The sequence below is a fragment of the Branchiostoma lanceolatum genome, chromosome 18 (genome assembly GCF_035083965.1).
Source record: "Branchiostoma lanceolatum isolate klBraLanc5 chromosome 18, klBraLanc5.hap2, whole genome shotgun sequence".
Lineage (NCBI taxonomy): Eukaryota > Metazoa > Chordata > Leptocardii > Amphioxiformes > Branchiostomatidae > Branchiostoma > Branchiostoma lanceolatum.
In genome coordinates, this window is record NC_089739.1 from 15,110,628 (window position 1) to 15,134,567 (window position 23,940).

At 41.3% G+C, this 23,940-nt stretch overlaps 1 protein-coding gene across 10 annotated transcripts in view; it reads right to left on the bottom strand.

Annotated features, from left to right (window-relative positions):
- Positions 1 to 23,940, bottom strand: part of LOC136424387 (oxysterol-binding protein-related protein 1-like) — a 207,010-nt gene that overhangs the window by 44,342 nt on the left and 138,728 nt on the right. For 8 of the 10 annotated variants that reach the window (XM_066412974.1, XM_066412971.1, XM_066412972.1 and 5 more), the window contains 4 exons: positions 18,121 to 18,196; positions 16,701 to 16,835; positions 9,775 to 9,867; positions 8,784 to 8,881 (listed from right to left, as the gene is read on the bottom strand). In XM_066412974.1, the coding sequence (XP_066269071.1) occupies positions 8,784 to 8,881; positions 9,775 to 9,867; positions 16,701 to 16,835; positions 18,121 to 18,196 (402 nt within the window). The remainder of the gene's footprint in view (positions 1 to 8,783; positions 8,882 to 9,774; positions 9,868 to 16,700; positions 16,836 to 18,120; positions 18,197 to 23,940) is intronic. The other 2 variants (XM_066412975.1, XM_066412973.1) reach the window with 1 other exon arrangement.

Sequence of the window (23,940 nt, forward strand, 5' to 3'; positions counted from 1 at the left end):
AACCTTTCTGAAAATATAAGACAAATTTTAAGAAATAATATCATGTTTCTTAAGGTTCCGGGTCGGAGTTCAAATCTGACTGGGGGTTGGGTCATGACCCGGTAATCTGCCGGAAGTGCGTGATCGTCACCCTGATTTCTGCCCGAGATTGCTTGGTGATGGTTTTAGCTGTGCATAAATATTTTGAATCTTCTGAAAAGCCCGTGAGTTGTAGTATTTTTGGGCACGTCGCAGTTGGTTCGCTATCAAAGCCTTTTTTGTATTAGTCCACGACAACGGTGATGCGATTTTCTCGCCTGATGACCCAAATAGCATCGTTTTTAATGTATTTTCACCGAATTTGCGTCATTGGAGATTGCGAAAAAGTTATCACATGACTTTTTTATTTTTTCATTTTTCAGAGACACCATTTACCAAGCTTTCTCAGCACATACGCCGTGACCCCAGGAAAACTCGTTTTTTCCGAGCAGGTTCAATAAAAAAGTGTAAAAAAATGATAATTTTCGGGTGCAAAATTTACATTTCACTATGGTTTCTACCCAAAATAAAGCGACAATGGGCAATACCGATAAATACATCGGAAAACAGCAGAAAACCGCTTTTCGACCATGTGTTTACATTTTCCGTCCTACTTTTCTTGGCGGAATTGGAGCCCGCCGACCTGAGGGTGTCGGCCTACATATGAAATCGAAAAAAACTCCGGTCCGAGACCATAAACTACATATGTTACATGTACTAGTATTTGAGTCTGATAATGGAAAACACTGCAAATATAGATTTTCCTCATTAGCTATGCAAATTAAGTCACAATTAGCATAATTTGCACTTCATTATGTATATCTCTGTCTAAGCTACCTGCATACTAAGTATCATATCTGCCACCAAAAAATCAAGACCATAGCACGTCCAGGTCAAGAGTTACAAAAATGGAATTTCTGCTGCAGTACCAAGGTCACATACCAGGGGGCCCAAAATCGACCTTGAATTTCGGCTTCACAACACCTGCCCACATACCAAATATCATCGTAATCCATCAAGAGGTCCTTGAGTTATGCTGACTACAGTAGTCCGGAAACACAAACAGACAGACAGACAAACAGACACACCCAAAACAATATCTCCATTTTTCATGGAGATAAAGATCACTACTGACAGCAGTATAGAATAAACATTTCATTTCATGCTATAACATGTAGCTGATTAAGGTTAGTCAAGATTGCTGTACATGATTATGTTTAACCCAATAAGCACATAACAATATGATTCAAAAAGTAATGCACATGGTTTTATAGCAAGCTCATTTTTTCATTGAATGAGTTGATGATGAAATTTGGCTAAAAGGAGATCTCAAAAGAACAGCCATCGTTCTCCAAACATCGTTTTCCTGACAATCCAATGCTCCCGGTGGTAAGGGGTGCCTTCCTACTGACCGAAAGGCTCAGTTGACATTTTCTGTGGAAACGTTATTTTTGGTAAAAATGTCCATTAAAAGTAATTTCTGACCCCAAAACTGCTATTTTTGGGTATTCTTCCAAGGCTGGACGGAAATACCAATTTTCCTGGGATAATGGCTGACCAACAAAAAGGTCATCATTCTGTCTATTATAAAGAAGAATTTAAAAAATTGTGAGGACATGTTCTCAGCAATCCCCGGTGGCTGACACCATACAAAATGCACATGGAACATTACGATTTGGGTAATCAGATGATGAGGCTGCGTTACCATTATTGTGCACAAATACCAGGAAGTACATGTTTGCATTCGCAGACGACCTAATCTGACTGAAAAAGGCTACGAAAAACTGGCTTTTCGGGATATATAAAAGATTACACATTGCTATAGCGAAAAAATTTGGAGGCAAAACTATTGAGAAAACCTACGATTTGCGTCTTATTTTAGGGACTATTTAGGCACTAGGTCAGATCAAATTGCGAACCGGAATCTAATGTGCCTTAAGTTTACATTGATGCCAAATACAAAAATTAATCTGCTATGATACTAATGGCATTTCTTTCTGACTCATTCTTGTAGCTTTTGAAGTAAAGAAGAAGTGGTGTAGGTTTGGGCCCCCTAGCAGCTGGCTCTGGAATTGCAGGGGTGATTTGTGAATATCTTTCGATGATAACTGAACAAAGGAATGACAGATTTCCATCGGTATGTAGGTAGCTTAGGCTGAGTTTAGACAACGCATTTTCAAGCACACTTGGTGTACACTCAGCCAAAGCACGACTCAAGTATGGTCTGTTTACACACAGGGCCGTGAAGTGACTTGGAATGCCCAGCTGCGCTGGCAGTGTGACGACCGGTGTGATGGCAGTGTGACTTGCACCATATTTCTAATGTTTGCAACACACGTTTTCCTGCATAGGAGATGCCGTGTAAGTGCCCAACAAGGAAGGAGGATGAGGCGGATGTACAGGGACTTGAACCCGACATTTGTCCTCGCTGTGCTGGCGGCAGTGAAATGATTGGATCATAGAAGAACACCAAAGAAGCACCCACTGGTGGTTAAGGCCATTTCACTTGGAACATTCGACGACTTTCAATGATGATGGCAATATTGCTAGCGCAGCCATTAGCATATGACCCATGACCTCCAATTATCGTCACCGGTGTTGTTCTCTCTTTACACCTACAGAAGAACCATCAGAAGCTACGCATGACCAGGGTGGAGGGTGGCGCACATCAGTTGATGGAAATACCGTCACACGACACTTTTTCCCTTTTTAGAGCAGTGACGATTAACCCTCAAGTATCACACAGTCACCTGCAACACCCCTCTAAGGCGGGCCTTACATCTGCTTGGAGTCCTCCCTTCCGGGTTAAGGTGGGGTTGTGTAGATCCGCTCGTAGATGGCCTCCCTGACTCCACGTTCATACCAACATAGTTCTCGGTCAAGGATATCTCTTGTCTCCAGGCTGAAGGATTATCCTTGGTGTGGCTGTGTATGGTGGTAGATGGCATGTGAGTACCCGCTTTCTGTGGCCCTGCAATATTGATTGTACACAGTGGTTGGCTGGTTTCCCCAATGTAGGTGTCGCTGCACTTTGGATATTCACACTTAAGTCTATAGATGACATCGGATTGGGTGTCTTTGCGTACACGGTCCTTGGGATGGACCAACTTCTGTCTGAGGGTAGAGTGGGGTTTGAAGTTGGTAGCGATGTTGAAGCCTTGAAGGATTTGTCGGAGTTTCTCTGATACTCCTTGGATGTACGGAATAGTGGCATTCGCTGTACAGTTGTCTTCCTCTTCTGCATATGTATCTTATTCAGGGGTTTCTTGGATTCGTCAGTTGGTTTGAGTGCTTTGTTAAAAGTCCATCGTTTGTAGCCACACTTCTTCAAGGCGTTCTCAAGGTGTCTGTGCTCTTTATCCCACCTTAAAAACTGGAAGGGAGCACTCCATGTAGAACTCTCCAGTATACATGGGACACCGCTTTGAAACACATGTTCAACCGTTTTTTCCAGTTTTAATTACCAGCATTGTATTCATTTTGCCAGTTCATTCTAGTGATGCTGATCAAGAAGAGTGATGGATGTCACTCGAAACGTCCGGATATTCTCCGCATTTCATCAAGTTGTACTAGTAGTTTGAATTCTCTTTATACATTGTTTACTTGGATGTCTAACCTTCACAAACGTACCTGTATTTTTTATAGGTGGCGCTTTTAAAGACAGCCACGGATTTTACGCTTCTCCATGGGCTGCAAGATTTTAAGTGTATTTTAACTTTCTTTGATGATGTTTCTGGTGCTATGCTCGTCTGATATGTTGCAGAATATATTGGGAATCTCCTGGACTGTCTACTTCGACTGCGGACGCTCTGCGGCTCTTTTCAAGTTGTTCCTACTTCGTGCGGTGGCACCGCATTTGTCTTCAATGACATTGCTCCTGAGGTACAAGAATTCCTGCGGAACTGTCGCCCTGCAACCAACCCGCTCGTGCCACAGGAGAAGTCACTACTGAGGGTTTTGGGATTACTCAGGACGTCCTGTAGACCTAGAGGCAGTAAAGGAGGTAAAAAACACATCCAGCGAATTGAAACTGTTATTAATAGGAGACCAGCGTCCTCTTTCCGAGTTCCCTTATTATGCAAATGTCGGTTGTGTATGTTTGAGCCGGGACATACACCGCTACAGAAATGTAAATCAGGAGCATTCCTTTGTGTGAAGCGGAATCTTGTTATGTCCACATCAAGACTGACTACTCGAGTTCTGTCACACATTCCTCTAGTCAGGTCGACGAAATGTTCGGCTAGTCTTCCTGGTTTCCTTCTTGCCAATGTTCGATCGCTCTGGTACAAGACTGATGAACTCCACACTGTATGTCTGGCCAACAAAACCAGTATTGTTGCTATTACTGAAACGTGGTTAAACACGGACATTCCTGATTCTATCATCACTTTACCAGGGTATACTGTTCACAGACGTGATCGGATCTCACGTTCTGGAGGAGGAGCTACACTGTACATTTCTTCCAAACTTCAGCACAAACGACTCCCAGGCCTGGAGCACATCGATCATGAAGCATTTTGACTCTGGGTCAGACCCGCTCGACTCCCCCGTGGCCTAAACTGTTTGATTGTCGCTGCACTTTACAACCCTCCAAAGTCCTCCACTACCCACCAATCTGATGATGATGTTACAGATTACCTCGGTCGTTGTCTTGAGCAGATAGAACTGGACTATTCAAATCCAGCCATAGTCATTCTTGGTGACACCAATAAGTACAAATCACAGTCTCTGTGTGCTAGGTACGGTTTGAAGCAAGTTATCAGCAGAGCTACCAGGGGTCACAGTCAATTGGACACGTCCCCTGTACATCTTCACCTGCCTCCGATTGGGTCCTCTGATCACCAATCAATCCTGTGGTCATCGGGATCGTGGCCATCCAAACCCCCACGTGTTGTCACACGTAGGCACTGCACACCTGAAGGAATGAGGCAGTTGGGTTTACTAATGAATACCTCTGATTTCTCACCTGTGTTCAGCGCGCCAGATCCCGAGAGTAAAGCTGCTCACCAACAACAATCATTGGGGCGATCTTGGACAAAACTGTTCCTATGAGAAACTTTAAGGTTTAAGTCATCAATAATGACAAACCTTATGATTGTTAAAATAAAGGAGCTTATTGTGGCAAGACAGCAGGCTTTTCGTTCTGGTAACACGGCAGCGTATTCCAAGCTGCGTAACACTGTTGCGAAGCACATCAAAAGGGCCAAACGTCGTTATTACAAGCGTGAAGTTGATCAGTTAAAACAATCTAATCCAGGTCAATAGTTCAAGTCAATCAAAGCACTCATGGGAATGGAGGGAACGAAAGAGGACACCAACACCACTGACCCTGCTACCTCACACTGTGATTGCAATATATTGGCTGAACACTGTGCTTCAGTATGGGGTCATGTGAACAGTGTTGTACCCACAGAACAGAACGTTGTGCACAAGTTGTCAGAAACGGCTCTTCAGCTCTTCTGGATCGGTCAGATCAAGTTGAAACTGCGTCAGTTGAATTGGAGGAATGCTGCTGGACCGGATAATATTCCACCTTGGGTCCTGAAACAGTTCCACGAGGAACTTGCCCCTGTTATTTGTGACCTACTCCTGTGTCAGGGCCGTTCCAAAGAAGCCAAGACCACGTTTTCCTACTGAATATCGACAGATCACTGGTCACAGAGCAGCGTGAGTAAAGTGTTCGAGGTACTTCTGCGAGACGCTCTACTACAAGACACTATGAAGAGTTTGACTCCATCTCAACATTGTTTTATGGGAAAATGGTCAACTGTTACAGCTCTGATTCACATTCTCCAAACTTGGCATGATGCACATAACTCCAAACCAAAGATGGACATACACGAGGTAATTGTGGATTTTAGTCATGCATTTGACACGATCAGTCATGGACGACTTCTGCTCAGTATAGTTACTGGATGGTAGATCTCAGTTGGTGAAATGGGGCTCCTGTTCATAATGTTCTGGCAGGTGTTCCCCAAGGTGGACTGTTGTCTCCATTGTTGTTTGTGATCTGTATGAACTCACTAGATGCTTGTTTACCATTGTCTGTATTGCCAGTTAAATATGCTGATGACCTCACCAACACTGAACTACTGATGGGGTCACTACCTGGGCAGACCCAGAGAGCGCTGGATTCTGTTGCTGAATGGGGTGAAGGGTTTTCACTCTCAGTGAATGTGAAAAAAACAAAAGATATGATCATTAGTGCTTGGAAAAAAGAAAATGTCCCCACCCCACCCCATCCTTCAATAGAAGGCCACCAGATTCAAACTTCTATAGGTGTATTCATTTCGTATGATCTGACTTGGGACACCCATGTCCAGTACATGCTCTCTAAAACTCGCCCAAGAATGTACTACTTAACTGTAGCCAAGAAGGCTGGTTTGTCTACAGATGTTCTCACAAGCATTTATTTTAAATTAGTATTTATACCTCCCTAACTAGAGTATGCCAGCCCGGTTTGGGGAGGCCAAACGCCTATCAAATCTGCTCGAAAGTGGGCAAAAACGATGTTGTAAGATTATAGGTATCCCCGTAGAGTCTCTTCCTTCTCTGTCTTCAAGGCGGGACCAGGCCGTGACCTTGCGCACACTGCAAAACATCTAGGAGGATCCTCACAACCCTCTGCTTGATTTTGTGTCCAAACCGTCGCAGATCAACTACAATCTGCGTCGGGCCCATGAACAGGTCCTCCCCTCACTAAGCAAAACTAAGCGAAATGACCTTTCATGCCGCATGCTCTAAAGTTATTGTACAAGAACCATCTCTATACATGTTGCGAGCTTTTGTACTTTCATGGTTTTTGGTCGGTTCCCAGCAAATTTTGATGTAGACCACGTACGTCCATATTTTAAATTGTATAGATTGAAGATATAACTTATATTGATTGCTGTTCATGTTTTTTTAGAATCCTAATGTTTCCTGTGTATCCTGAGAGCGATTTTTACTATTAGACAGGTGTAATTTCAGCTTCGTACAGTAATTGTGAGTGGGTCAGATCTAGGGCAACTGATCTTAATATGAACTTCCAAGGGTGTGGTCATCTTGAAATTTAATCTCCAAGCAGATATGGCAATGGCAGTATCAAAAGGGCAAAAGCAGTCCAATTGGCCACTGGCAGCCAACTGGACTGGTTTTGCCCTTTGGATACTGTCATTGCCACTGGTAAATCTGCTTGGAGATTATTGAAATCAAGTCAGTCACTCATAAACATCTGAACAACAAATTGAGATATTTCAGTCTCAAGAAGATATAATTGTGCCTTAACATGTATCTTTGTGCCAAATCTCCACTCATTCAATGAAAAAAATGAGCTTGTTAATGTTATAAAACCACACAATTTATCTTTTTTACCCCCAACCCCTCCCAAAGTTAATTTAGGCCTAGGAAAATTGGAAGAAATTTACCTCAAGTTAGGCTACACCAATTTATTTCTTGGTTAACGGATCCGCCAGTTTTTTTTTACTAATTCAAAAATTATTTCATAATAAAAACAACTGTTATTGTCTGTCTTTACTTCATGAATCACAGCCAACGGGTCAGAAAATAAGCCTTTATTAGGAGCTTAAGTAACGTTACACGTTTGTGAAAAGTCTTACTGACACATGGACGCTGCAAGGTTAAATGGGAACATTTTCCTAAAAATCGGCAAGCAGCAGAAAAATTACTGGTTTCTTGTAGCACTATTAATAATACACAATATTATGAAAATATTGTGTGTGGTTTAGTTTTGCTTTTAGTGTGGGGCTTTAGCCCCAAACTGCTAAAAAAGGCCAGAAATTTGGTGAGAGAACAGTCTGGAGCTTGTCTGTATGACGGAAGATTTGGCCCTAGAATTTCAAGGGCCTGAAGAAGCATGCTCAAAACCCTATAGATATACAGCAGATACTTTGACCATTCAAGTTTCCCAGGCAGATTGAAGGTTTTGTTCAATTTTCTCAACCTTTTCCTATGGTTGCTTGCCTCAGGTTCCAAGTAGAAAATACATGACTTAAGTTGTGTAATATACTGTTCCACTTGTTGAACTTGAAGGCACCGTTGGTCCTCGGTAATGCTTGGGTCACATTTTTAATCCGGGGCCCGGCCGGGAAGTCTTTGGGAACGAAAAATGTGATATAAAAAAAAGCAAATACACAAAATGCCTAAAATTATTTTAGAGCCTAGCTTGGTCATATATTTATTGATACACAGATTAACGAACACGTTTCCGAAAACAGCCCGGCCGGGCCCCGGTTGGGAAATGTGACCCTACAGAATGTAGCATAAGGGGTCATAGCAGGGAACCTATGCCCAATTTTTTTCAAAAATTCAGATTTTTTTTCTGTCTGTTTATATCCTACAAGAGGGTTATAATATAGCTTGCTTTTTCTTTATATGTGGCTGATTGTGGCAGGGATAAATGTAGTGTCCTACATGTACCTGCTCGCATCTTCTTTCCAGGACCAGACGATGAAGATTTACAAAATGTAGCAAAAGCCAGCAAGATGATATCAGAAACATAATGTGATAAGGTGTGTGTTGTCAAAATAGCATCGGCTTGAAGATTTTTCCAGCCTCTTTGTTGATAAGAAGCAAACCTGAAGTTGTAGGCCTCCATTTGTACTTGAAACAGCCAAAATGCTAATTTGCTTCCTCCTTCCATGCCTTTATTTATTTCTTTATTTTTTGCCCGCCTGCTTCATTATTTTTCTAGCAAAATCCTTTAACCAAGAAATTGAATTGGTGTGGCCTTAAGGGAATCTGTTAAGTGCATGATATCAAATTACCTGTCCAGTTCATATGTTTCTCCCAGCAGGGGATTGAATGGTTTACTCAGCCTGTGTTCATTGGAGGAACATGCAGACACTGCAAAAGCTGTCACATACTGAAAAAGTAAAGAGAGACAAAATATCAACTTTTGGGTCAAAATCATACTGGGGAAAATCTACATTCTGTATCTGTATAGCCAGTACAACCATCCTTGTTGTGATACCGGGATATCATTCTTTTATGATAACTAGCGAGATATCATGGTGAGATTGGCCAATTTGCCTCATATTTTTGACCGACAGGGATTTCCCTATAAAGCTAAAGAATGAATCAGTTCCAGTGTCCCGCCATTTTGCTGTAATCCCAGCACCATCCTAATGATTTTCATAGTCAAGAGTATTTTTTCACATATTTCCATGGCAATTTTGCTCATAATTTACTATTTTTCGGCCAAGTGGTATGCATTTTCTCACTGTTATGGCCGCCTCTGTGAAATTTTGTGAATTGCTAATACACCGGTATCACATTGGCCTACAATATTATTGCATCTCACTATGACAAAGGAATCATTCTTATAGGTGGATATCAGATTCCTACTGGTATTTTACAACACATTCAATTACAATGTAAACAACTTGTCTCTGAACCAAAGCACGCTGATCAGAAAACAATATTTAGGTGCTTCTAAGCGGTACATGCAGAAGAATTCTCAACCGTATGGTTACAACTAAGGCCAGACAAATTTGATTCATTTGGTTCTCGGAATTGCCCACTGCTATTCCCCCCCCCCCCAATATACACAACACCTCCCATTCGGGTTTCTGTAAAAACCGGGGTCCCGTGGGGCACCCCGAACCCACGGGGTGCCCCTCGGGGGGCCCCTCGGGGGGCCCCACTGGGTACAATGCCTGTAATAGAATGCTAGTACATGCTGTACTAAGCCCGAATGTACAATTGATATCAATAACAGCACCCATGCCACTCCACTGTTGCTGCCTCTCGACCTACCAGCGGTTCACGTCCAGCAGGGCACCAGCAGACAATCGGCGCCGGCCTACCAGCGGGCCAATCGCAGCGCACAGACTGGGACACACCCATCGGCTGGGCGGCGAGATTTCAAAGAGTTTATAATTATCAACTCCGCCCCGTGAATTTAGTAATAAATAACAAAGGAATGAGGTCAGCGCCCGGCAGTTCTGACATCAACGTTCTATGGCTTCAATGATCTGAACTCCAACGCTACTACCTTTGTACAGGCAAGGTCATATGATGTCCTTGGTACAGGCGACGCGAACATGAATGTCTCTCTACTCGCCTCTGCCGTTGTCACAGCGTCACAGTAAATGCCAGGATTTAGCTCACGTTGTGGGAAGGCCGATATTTTGCGGGATGTAAATTAAAGACTGCGATTCTTCCACTCACCACTAAGCGTAATGTTAGTTAACATGGGAAAACCCAGGTTACTACGTGTTTTCTATTCATACTTGATAGGTAATATCCTTGTCTAATGTACACTGCATAATTGTGTGTATTCGTGTCACATCGCGTCACACTGAAGCAAGTCGGAAGCCAAGACACTCCGCAAACTTTTTTTCGTCCGCAAACGGGGCCCCGCGGTTTTTTTTACAGAAACCCCTCCAATTCAGGAAATTTTTAAACACTACATTTCTATGAACCCATTCAACAATTTTCCAGTATAGCAAAGTGCCTTTATTCAGCTTTTGTCTGCCAATGTTTTTATGTTTAACGTTTATGGTTTTTCATGAATGGCAGAAGTACACAATATAGAAAAAGGTATTTTTAATAATTTTCAATCAACAGGTGCATCTACTGCACAATGGGATTACCAGCTGAGGATGAGTTTGTTGTCTACCACAGAGTCTTTGTTTTTCTAAGCTGCAAACTTGAATAATCGTGATATTATTCTTTATATCATGCAAGCGCCTATCTTCACCCCAGACTTATTGGAAAATTTTGATTTGTATTTTTTCCCTGTCACACTCACAGTGACATTTTTTTGGACATAATCTGAGAACCAACTAATCAAAGTGGTGTGGCCTAAGCTATCTGCAGCACAATTGAAGACTTGAAGATTTGTTAAGAAATGATAACACATAGTTTATACACATACTAGTTTTCCAGTCCTATCCTTACTAGTCACTGACAAAAGATAGCGGATGCTGTCAGAAACGTCTGACTCTTTCAAAATTTTATCCAGTTGCTTGAGTAACTATTTTTGGCGTATCTTATTACCTGGATGTCTAACCTTCATCAACGTTACACACAACAAGCACAACTTTGTTTCCCTTTCCCTTTGTGATATGAGTTTGGGGCCGTAACATCTTTAAGATGGCAGACATTGGTTGGTAAAAATAGTTTGGAACATGGTGGAACAAGATCAGCATGTTTACATAGTCCTTGTGTTTCACATTGTGCATTAAGGTTTAACTTAGTAATACTAGCACCATAGCAAAAAGATAGTTAAAGTCCTCCCACACCATATTAGGTGTATAGGGTGGTGCCCATCTCCATTTCATAGCCCTGGGCCACTGACTGTGGTTCAATCACTGCAGCAGGGGGCTAGTCCACTGGCAGTGGAGTGTGTTCCATACTGTTTCTGAATCAGAAGTATGTACCATTTTTATAAAGTCTTTGGTATGACCCAGACACGTCTTACCCGGGCACGAACTCAGGACTTCTGGCTCCTAATAATTTGAACCAGATGTGGTAAGTGACAGAAGCGCAGATCACTACACCACAGGGACATGCCCTGCTCCATAGCATAGCAGATAAAAATCTTTAAAATGATGTAACGGGGGTGCCCTAACATCGCACGCGCCCTAACATTGCACGGATTGCTTACTGATCTTATAATGCATACGTACGCCATGTTTGTGACCACTGAGGCACTGACTATGCTGATAAGGAAGGTAAATAAACCAAGTCCATGCACATAGCATCATTTACATCCAGAATATACATGTACATATTCATTTCTTGTTTGGTCGAAAAACAGTATTTTGACCACAAAGATGGTAGCGCTGAATTAATATATAGAGGGTCACTACGTAGAGACGGCCCGCACCTCTACATTATACAACCTGTCAAGGAGACACACAACTGTCATTGATACACATAAGAAATATAACTTCATGAAACACTAAGAACTTGGGTCTTTAAGTATTTATCGAGTAGAAAACCGACCAAAGAAAAACAACGTAAACATCGCTGTCGTCTGGCGAACTTGTTTTCCCGCCTTTTTTCTGGCCATAATGGTGGCCAGATGAGTCAACGCACAGCGTGGTCCAGAGATTTTGAACGCTCTAACATGTGATTGGTATAGACTATTAAATTAAAGGAAACTGAATGCAGAGATGGCGAAGATATTTGCCAATAAGCAGACAGAGTGTTGTTGATGTAAGCGGTGTCGTTTTTTCGAAATAATTTGGTCAGTCAGGCTGCATTCAGTATATATATGCTGTGTACGTCGTCAGTGCGTAGTAGCCCATTTCCCGTGAAAACGTGAGCTGGGATGTGCTAGATATAGCTCTCCTCATGTGAAGTGAGAAGTGCACAAAGTCACAATTCTGTGGTCAAATGAAAGCTAGTCTAAGAATACAATAGACTACAAGCCAATATTTACATTTTCTTAACTTCATCAGCAACTTCTAAAGAGAGCAAAATTGCAAAAGTGTGCTACATGTAAGTTAGGCACACTGTTTGGCATAGCCCTAAATCACAAGGTACATTTGCGAAAACGTCTCACAGCGTTTGCTGCTTGTAACGTGGAGCGAGGACTTATGAACAGTATGAATGCATTTCATATCCAAGTATGTTCTTTAGATGAATGTGTTCAAAATTAATTCATCAAAACCTGACCACTCTCTGGCAATCAGTGCTAGAGCGTTGTGAGTTTGAGCGCTGCAAAAAAGTGCGATGTTAGGGCATCTCCCGTTACAACCATAAACATGTGGAAAATATTGCTTTTTTGGCAATGATGGATATAGAAGGCCATTTCTGTCAATTTTTCCCCAAAGAACAACACTTCTGTGTGTAATCGGTACCTTCTTAGAATGTGCGGTCTAACTCATTGAGCTATTCTGTACTTTTACAGACTGAGGAACCCTGTTCATTAATGTGGACCCAACTGTGTACTCTCCAAGCAGAGGCTGTTTCTTGACGCGTTTTTAGGCATTTTTGTTGGGCTTTCTATTTTGTCCCATTTTCTTTGTCCCATTTTCTTTGTCGCCAGCCCACACCTCTGCCTGTGGTAGTGAGCTCTATCCTCCCTACTGCAGGAAGATTTTTGTCCATCAAAGTCTTAAAAATTTTTCCGTCAAAGGCAGCAAAATCTGATGTTGAAAATTCTTGAAAATGAGGCAGTTGTCATGGGTAGGGATTGTGTGCGGTCCCAATTCGTGGGTCACGACTGTGTTGGACAGGACTGGTGATCGCCTTGGGCAGACCGCTTAATGCTAATGCCTATGGGGAAAATTTTTGACACACAGAGAAAAAGCGGTCGCCAAGGCTATGTGATCGAGTTGAAGAGGTGGTCGCCTAGGCAGGTTTGACTGTATATAATGTTTTTATTGTAGAGACGTTTTGAGATTATATGAAACTTCACATAACAAGTTAATTTTTTGCCCGGGGCACCATGGGTGCCCCAGGCTATTGTGATGGGAATCACGTTGGTTCAATGGGTCTTGGTCGATGGGTCGACAAGAAATGACGCAATTCTTCACCGCACGCAACCGCTAATAGACTATTACAAAATATCTCTTTTCCGTTTGAAACAATTCATGAAACACTAATTATTATACTACGTGTATTTTTGTCTTGGCGCCTGAGTCGAGATTGACCAAGGCAACAATGAAGGCAACAATGAAGGCAACAATCAATGGATCTTGCTCAAACCATGCCCAAATTTGGTCAACAAGGCAACTTACCCAAACCATGCTCAAATTCGTGGCGTCCATGCATGCATTGCTATGCATGTATTGTGCTGTCAACCTTCCCTATCCTGAAAAATGGCCATATTTCATCTATGCCACAAAATTGCACAAGAAAAAACTGATTTTGTCGAGAAAACGACCAAAAATCGACAAAAATAATACCATGTAGTGAGGTGTAAAGATTATATATATTATTATCTTTAAAATTCCCACTAAATCTGCAGGAGCCCCCGTAGCTCAGTGGTAAAGTTCGCTTCGTAGTGATCACAACATCATGGCATGGCGATCTGGCAATCAGTGCTAGAGCGTTGTGAGTTTGAGCGCTGCAAAAAAGTGCGATGTTAGGGCATCTCCCGTTACAACCATAAACATGTGGAAAATATTGCTTTTTTGGCAATGATGGATATAGAAGGCCATTTCTGTCAATTTTTCCCCAAAGAACAACACTTCTGTGTGTAATCGGTACCTTCTTAGAATGTGCGGTCTAACTCATTGAGCTATTCTGTACTTTTACAGACTGAGGAACCCTGTTCATTAATGTGGACCCAACTGTGTACTCTCCAAGCAGAGGCTGTTTCTTGACGCGTTTTTAGGCATTTTTGTTGGGCTTTCTATTTTGTCCCATTTTCTTTGTCCCATTTTCTTTGTCGCCAGCCCACACCTCTGCCTGTGGTAGTGAGCTCTATCCTCCCTACTGCAGGAAGATTTTTGTCCATCAAAGTCTTAAAAATTTTTCCGTCAAAGGCAGCAAAATCTGATGTTGAAAATTCTTGAAAATGAGGCAGTTGTCATGGGTAGGGATTGTGTGCGGTCCCAATTCGTGGGTCACGACTGTGTTGGACAGGACTGGTGATCGCCTTGGGCAGACCGCTTAATGCTAATGCCTATGGGGAAAAATGGCCATATTTCATCTATGCCACAAAATTGCACAAGAAAAAACTGATTTTGTCGAGAAAACGACCAAAAATCGACAAAAATAATACCATGTAGTGAGGTGTAAAGATTATATATATTATTATCTTTAAAATTCCCACTAAATCTGCAGGAGCCCCCGTAGCTCAGTGGTAAAGTTCGCTTCGTAGTGATCACAACATCATGGCATGGAGACACGGTAAATGGACTGTTTTCTTTTTCTCTTTTTAAACATCCAATTAATATATACAATGCCTTTGTTTTATGAACAGGACATCGTAAATTCCAAACCTGGCCTTTTTTTTAGTTAATTTTAACGGAATGTCCTTGCTATTAGTAACTGGTTGGTGTTGGTTGAATAAAAATGCTAAATAAAGAAAAACGAACATGAAACTTTAGACGATAATCGATAAGCTGTTCTCCAGCGTCATGAGATATTTACGGATGTTGACTTTTATTGTTTAGTAAGTAGACTTTTGAGACTTACTTTGTTTGTACTAAGTTTGTAGTAGAAGGGAAGTACAGAAGTCGTACTGTTTGTTGTGTCAATTAAGTTCATATTACGACCGCAAAAATGTATACAATGTCATGTAAAAAGGAACGGTATTGTCGTAGTCTATCAGGAAGTACAGAAAACAGATGTTAGTTTTTCATAACCAAACCAAGGGAACATCTATAGGTAAGTTATTCATAATCAAGGAACTTCATGTCAATTAAAGGACGCACACTTTTACCCAGGGCCCTCTAAGCAACTTCTCCTGAACATCCAGGTGTCATATAAGACCTACCTTCTAGTCTTCCCAAACATATGGGGTCACCAATTATTTTGGTCACATCCTGCCCCGGGCCAGCTTTTTTTAAAGCATCTTGTTTTCCTGCAGTAGGGAGGATAGAGCTCACTACCACAGGCAGAGGTGTAGGCTGGCGACACAAAGAAAACAGGACAAAATAGAAAGCCCAACAAAAATGCCTAAAAATGCGTCAAGAAACAGCCAGTGCCCAACTTCTGCTTGGAGAGTACACAGTTGGGTCCACATTAATGAACAGGGTTCCTCTGTAAAAGTACAGAATAGTTCAATGAGTTGGACCGCACATTCTAAGAAAGTACCGATTACACACATGTAGAACTGTTGTTCTTGAGGAAAAAATTGATAGAAATGGCCTTCTATATCATTGCTGGGACAAACATAGTGACTGAACCATCTAAAATTGTCTTTACTTCATTAACATATCAATTCAGAGGTTTGGTATAAAAACCTAGTTCTACCAGATCTGTCCTGAGTCACTGACGAAAGATAGCGGATGCTATCTGAAAATTTTATCCACTGGCAGTTGCTTGTCGAGTAACTAGTTTTGGCGTGACTACTTTTGGACAATTATGTGCATTTTTTCGGATCTATGTTCTTGAAGTAGTAGAGTGCTAGGAGGAGAAAGACTGAAATGGATGATAATGGGTAACCCTAGCACAATTCTTCATCTCAGACCTCAGTATAAATACATGTTCGCACGGCGTAAAGCAGGCACAGAAAAACTTACAGACCATGTATTTTTCTTTTTGAAAAGCTGATATTATTTTCTTTCGATCGGTTAAAGATTTGGCTCTGTTTGCGCAGTTTTAAGATTTTTGAATGAATTTTTGAATTCAGTCTTTTGAATGTATTGGATTATAACTGAATGCAACCTGAAAGCTCATCACAGCTTCAAACTAGTCATGAGTATAAGTTTAACATCCTTTATTCAATGGTAACGTTAGGTTACAGTATACTATTATGATACAGTGACATCAAAAAACCTCAACTTGAAAACCATAATGTCTCAGTCATGTTGTGAGTTGCTTCTATTCAAGAAGACTAAATTATAGTTTTATCCAATCCCCTGAGTGATCTTCTTGACCAAGTTTGACTGCAATACAATGTACACATGTAAGTCAGCCATGTGTAATGCATAGTATTACTTTCAACAAGGGCATGCTGGTATAAGTAGGGTAGTCCCTAGATTCAACTTTCATCTGATTTGAAAGGTTGTAAATGAAAGCAATTCAGTACTGACACCTCGTAACTGCTCACATACCTGCAATCTGACCAGAGAGTCCCCACTGGCGCTGGCCTTATCCAACAGGTAGGAGTAGTCCATGTACTCACATAACCTCTGCAGGAAGCTCAGGGGCTCATTGAACACCACTGGCATGGTAATCTTGGACAGCTCCTATATGATGCAGAAGTAGGAACTGTTTGATATTGTTCAGGTTCACCAGCACAACCAAAGTGTCATCTTTACATGGTTATTATGATATGTTTAGAACTAAAGGAGCAACACTTAATTCAAAACATTTGGACAAAGAAGAAGTAATTATAAAGACAAAAAGGAACAAGCAGCTGTAAAAACACCATCATTCACAGTGTCATGATGTGCAAAGAGCATGATTGGCTAAGAACTGATTTATCATACAAGTTACATTGCTTTTAATTATTTCTATCGCTAGTATCCTAATAATTTATCAGTCTTCTCTTTTCCAGTATCATCTTCATACAACAGCATACATGTACAATGTCATGTATTAACAGGCTTTCAAATTGTTATTTTCCAACGTCTTTCTCAGTAAGTTACCTGGGTCTTCAGAGAAGGGAGTAAGCACAGAAGACAAGAGGCAAACACTGGTGTTAGTAGAGCAGACAAACACAAGCTTGTTAGTGCTTTGGAAACAGCACATCATCAACACACATCTGACACTTTCCAGGACGCGCCAGGCCCTGTGCAGAAGAGGTGAGCAGGTCGGCTCGACCTGGAGAGTCACGGAAACCTCGAATTTGCAGGCACGTGAAACACGATTACCACACCGCAAATTTGGCTTTTCGTGCTGTGTCAAGAGGGCCTAAAACACCCAGCACAGGGACAGTGCAAGGTAAAAAGCAGCCAGCAGACAAGGGTTAAGATCTGCTGCATATTTCTTATTCATAATTGCATATTTAAATAATAACCAGAGCGTCACATAAAGCCCTTGACCCTTGTATACTGCATATTACAAACGGATGAGTTTGGGTGAGTTCGGATGTGTTCGGGTGCGGACCTGGTGTTTAGGCATACCCATGCAGGCACTCCCATGCCCTATTTCATGACATTTGGCTTCAATATAGTGACATTTGGCTGCAATATAGTTTAATGTGCATGTTTTCACCAACACCTATATGAATCCCTAGATTAGTTTTTTTTGTTCTGTCTTGCTGATGAACTTTCAGAAAGTAAAAAGGGCAAATATATGATATTTCTACTTAAGAGTCATAAAAGCTTAGAAGTTCCTTACCATAGGGATATTCAGAGAATGTACACGAAATGTACATAATTGTACCTCAGACTACACTACTGGTGGGACAAACAAGTTTTTAAGGAGGACAGTCTGTAATAAGTATCATGCTTATGTGGCACTATATGTCATAATAAAAAACAGATCAGATATATAAACTGTAAAGAGATTTTCATGTCATCACCTTACCTTGCCAATGCATTGTTTGAGAATGGTCCACACACTGAAGTCATCTTTGTCAAATGCCGGAGCTGGGAGGCAGTGCCTGTTGACAGGACATTGGATTAGACGATATCACAACAATCCCAAATCTTTCAATTTCACAGAACAAAGAATGTAAGCCAGAACAGGTCATAATACTAGTCGAGTAGGGATCAGAGGTGGGTGCACCGGTACAGAAAATTCAGGTCTAGGTCTGGTCCACGTCCAGAACCTGATTATTACAGTAGTACAGTAGGACTATATCATATTTTGAAGACAACGAACAAGCTAGTACAGGTCTCTGTGAGTGAAAATCATGTTCAAATTTTACATTTGAACTAGGTTTCAACGACCTCATACCTTCGCCAAATGATGTATACTTTTTTGAGCAGTTCTGTGTGTTCTGCTACTGCAGTGGTGTGGACACTCTTCGAGGAACATAAAATATATTTTTTAATTGATTATGTCCTCATTTGCATAAATCATATCAGCTGTTCATCTTCTCTATCCAAATAACACAAGTATGAAAGTCTTAGCAAAAAAGGCTATTGATAAAAAAAGCATTTCCTCATAGATTATGTCAATGAGGCCTTATCATCTTCATGAAAAAAGGCTTTTTCATGGAGATACTGTTTTGTGTGCATTTGCGTGTTTGTGTGTATGTTTGTGTCACCGGATGTTTAAAGTCATCAGAACTGTAGACGTGTACAGCTGTAGATGGATTGTAATGATATTTGGTATGTGGGTAGGTGTTGGGAGGAGAAAGGTCAAGGTTGATTTTGGGCCCCCTGGTATGTGTCACTGGAACTGCAATGGCGTATTTGTAAAAATCTTCTAAGGAGAATAACTGAAGAAAGGAACGACAGATTGTCATGTTATTTGGTACGCAGGTAGGTTGGACAGAGATGTACACACTTAAGTGCAAATTAGGCAAGTTGCGACTGAATTCGCATAAGTAAGGAGGAAAATCGTTTGCATGTGTGCATGTTGGTGTCGCCGGATGCTTAAAGTCAGCAGAACTGTAGAACGTGTAGATGGATTGTAATGATATTTGGTATGTGGGTAGGTGTTGGGAGGAGAAAGGTCAAGGTCGATTTTGGGCCCCCTGGTATGTGTCACTGGAACTGCAATGGCCTATTTGTAAAAATCTTCTAAAGGAGAATAACTGAAGAAAGGAACAACAAATTGCCATGTTATTTGGTACCCAGGTAGGCTGGACAGAGATGTACACACTGAAGTGCAAATTATGCAAATTCATTGTGTTTGCGTGTGTGTTTGCGTGTGTGTATATTTGTGTCACCGGATACGTAAAGTCAGCATAACTGTAGAACGTGTGGATGGATTGTAATGATATTTGGTATGTGGGTAGGTGTCGGGAGGAGAAAGGTCAAGGTTGATTTTGGGCCCCCTGGTATGTGTCACTGGAACTGCAATGGCCTATTTGTAGAAATCTTCTAAGGAAAATAACTGAAGAGAGGAGCGACAGATTTTCATGTTATTTACCCTGCAGGTAGCTTAGACAAAGATGTATACAATGAACTGCAAATTGGACTTAATTTGCATAAGTAATGAGGGAAATCTATATTTGCAGTGTTGTCCATTGCATATTGTCGCACATTTGCATAATTGATAGCTATCGATATTTCTTTCCTTCTCAGTCACAATTTTCAGAGTCCTATCATGGAATGCATGCGCAGCAGATTTATAAACTTTCCCAGCAGCAGATTTATAAACTTGATTTGCACAATTAGCATATGATTATGTAAATCATACCATTAGCTATCTACAAGTCAAGAAAACATCAGGATCCGTCCACACCTTCTTGTGTTATTCTGTTTCAAAGTTTGAAACAAAATCAGCTCCTGTAGTTCCAAAAAAGTCGCCAGGGGGCCCAAACATACAGTACTTATGCTTGGGTCACATTTCCTATCCGGGGCCCGGCCGGGCAGTCTTGGAAAACGAAAAGTATGATACTAAAGAAAACAAAAAACACAAAACGTACCAAAAAGTATTTAAGAGCATAGCTTGTGCCTATTTATTGATATACACTTTAATTTTTCATTTCTACAAGCAGCCCGACCGGGTCCCGGTTGGGAAATGTGACCCTAGCATTACTCTCCCTCCCAAGAGCTATCTGCCACTGAAAAATTATGACCAAAGCATGTCCAGAACATGAGATATCAAAACTGGAAGTTTGGCTGCAGTACTATAGCAAGCCAATAGGGGGCCCAAAATCTCAAATGAACTCAATGAACAGATGAGCTAATCTTCCACTGGTCGTGACAGGAAGAGAGACACTATATACAGTATTTACAGGTTCATTGTACCGGAGAAATTCCCCTAGCTCTTTTTGACAAGCACAATGAACAGCGGACCACGGCTTAACGTTATTCTAAGGACTGCGACCCTTTTCGGTAGCGCGCATGTCGAGTGAGCGACACAGCCGGGATTGAACCCGGGACGTCTAGTTCCAGAGGCAGGATCGCTAACCACTGGACTAAGCATGCTAAGCACGCAAAAAGGAACAAGACAGTGATGAAACAAAACATACAAAATAATCTTTAATAAGTTCTGTAATGAGATGGTTGCATTGGTGAGATTTTCGCGTGAAATGGTGTGTAATCTTTGTAGGATACTAGGTTAACTTAAATATTAGAAAAAGTTTTTCCCTGATGTTTCGTTCCAGTCAAATCGTTTAGGTGCTGGTCTGATGTTAGAGGTTCTGTGTTTTTCTTTAACACGATGTTAAGTGGACTTTGAGTGGATGAACACTGATAACATGCAATGGTCAGAAAACACAGTTAAGGGATTGACGCAAACTAATAAAATATGTTAAACTTTTAAGAAGGATAGGCTAGAAATCATATAATCTACTGTACTACTGTCGTTTGGTTGAAAACACGTAAATTTTCCCTGCAGATCAGCGGCTACCTTGCTGTTTATATGCCAAGTTACCGGTAGCTTGGATACAGAGGTCACAGAATAGTCTGCCAAATTTGTTTGGGGGTGCCTTGTCCATATGTTGCCTGTCTGGATTAGTTTGAATTTACAAATTGATTGTCGTCATCATGAAAGTCACTGTTAACATAGTCTTGCAAATTACCGAAACAAGAGTTAAAGGAAGGTAAAGCAATTTAATGGCCAAAAAAGTGGAAATGAATAAATGCTGAAATCTTTAAGTGACATTTACTAACACTGTTTAGCACATTGCGTAATATAATACTTTGAGCTTTTAAAACCACACAAAAACGAGGCTAATGATGTTCCCCTTAGTTAGCGAGGCCACAAAAACTCGAAATTATGCAACCGTTTTTCCTCCGACAGTCTTCGGCAGGTTTCGGCGAGGTTTCGGCAAATTCCGGTGTCATGTCCGATAGCGCGGCAATATTCTGTGAGTTCACAACCACGTCATATTTTTGCATAATGGCCGTCGCTATACATTGTGCTGTTTGACCTAAAGAAATGACTAAATAGATTGCTTTTCAAAATCCAATTTTCGGGGGATAAAACTGCTGAATTAGCTTCCTTTAAGATCCCCCACCCCCCGAGAAGAATGAATCCTTGTGCGCTGTGACTGGAGATTTTGTTTTCCAAAATTTCAAAGCATGATTTGGGAGTTCCTGTGCGTGGTGGAAGAGCTCGGGCTAATATACACAAAAGAAATTAATCGGCCTTTAGACAGTCCGAAAAGTTCGCGATCCACTCGCACCCATGCAGTGGATATCAAGAGACTTGGATGGAACTTTCCTTACGTGATTTTTGTATTCATTTCTTTAGAAAAAGATAATCCCCCCCGATAAGTGTTTCGCTCGTTTACTCTTTGTTCTGTGTAGGTTTTTTTTTTACTTTCTACTTAAAAGTAGTAGGTCAACTCCTTTTTCACACGTTTAGAAGTACAGGATGTCTGTTTTGATGGCTTTTGTGTTGGAGTCGCCCGTTGGGTAGCATGTCTTTGCTGTGATGATGCTGTTCGATTGTTGAGACAAGGGGTCTAGTTTAAGTATTGTCCTGAATGGGAGGCTGTTTTCCTGCTTTGTGTGCTTGTTCACGGCGTTTCACCCGTGTTTGAAACTGAACCGCTGTGGCTTGTGTCATTGTTATCTTCATCAAGAGCTTGGAACCTGTTGTGAACACTGACATTGGCTATTCATATAATAATTTGTCAGCGCAATCTGACGACACCTGGGTGTCTGTCGGCGTAAACCGCACGATTGAACGTTTTGTATTGCGCTCGACAGCTCATCATACTTACATTGAAGAGATTTGACTTCGCTCAAAAGCTAGCACTTGACACTGTTGAGATGTGCGATATCTTCCAAAAGTTGTCTTTTCTCTAAGACAGATATTCCGTCACACACATGGTTTTGTTCACATGTTTTTAGTCTGTCCTCGAGTACGGAGAGCTTTAGTTTGCAGAACTGAAATCTCAGATGTTTTCTGGTCTGAGATTGATTTGACAAGACATGCTTCCAACTTGTTCATATTGTCTTGTTTTATTTTATTTTTATTTTATATTGTCTTGTACAATAGAATAGTCTACAGGGATGACAGAGGTGAACTGATTCGCTTTGTCGGCTCGGCTCTGAGGCGTATCTTCTGACAGTTCTTCACCAGAAGACATATCATTGCTGTAACAGTCAACTAAGACTTTAGGCACGGTATTAACGGTTAGATCAACTGCAACTGGCAAGGACAAAACGTCTGCAACAGTCGTTTCTATACAGGCCCATTACCCTGTACAACAAACTGTCGTAATAGGGAACTGTTAACTTACTATTGACTGTCACCAAACCATGCTTTGTGGTTTCCTCGCCTCAAGAATATATTGTACAGTTTTTGTATATTGATTGTCTGGTAGTGTTATGTGATGACTTTGTAATATATTTTGCTACTGTTTCATTTTCAAAACTGTCAGCAAACTCTGCAATTCAGAAATATAGTGAGGCTTTGTTCATTTTGATTAACACGGTACAGTAGAAGCCAGAGAAGCCTGAATTTGACCCGAGAAGCCAGAATTATGGCTTCACGCTTAACCCCGGGAGGTCAAAATTTCGGCTCAGTTTAAATCTCCCGCGATATCCTATGCCCCAACAGGGAATCAACCAATCAAAAAGCTTCTAACTGGTGGAACTGACCAATCATAGGATACTAACCTATGGGGCCTTGTTTCCTGCGTCATTTTGAGGTTTTTGAGGGAGATTTTGAGTGGAGATTTTGCACATCGATTAGCAAAAGTCGGAGACACAAGTGAGGATTCCGAGGATTCCAGTGAGGACTCCTGGGATTCTGGGGAACACAATGAAGGTAAATAACTAATGTTTTGGTTGCAAATTGGGATATCTAGGTCAAAGTAGTCTGCTCAGAGGTCCCGGGGCCCCACATGGATGAAAAGAGAAGTAATCCTTTGTTTTTGCTGTGGCCTTATTAGCACTGTCAGGCCTCAGACTGACAACAACAGCTGTTACATGGCATGACTCCCTTTTTACACTATCCTGTGTTTATGTCTGTGTCAGGATGTTGGTCCTAGATGTGCATGATGATTTGATTTTGATTTTGAAATGCATTTTGGAGTAGAAAACTGTTCAAGTAGATCTGGGGAGGGGGGCAGCATATAATGGTGGGCGTGGCACTGACTTCTGAGGGTTCATCAACACTGAACTTTGTGAAGTTATTTCATATTACTCAGGTCTTTTTTTTAGTTTTGTTTCATATTGTCAGTTTTATATACTCAAGCACAGTATTTTGTCTTGAATTATGAAACTGTATATGAATATAATCACTTGATAGTTGAACATTTTTATATCCGTT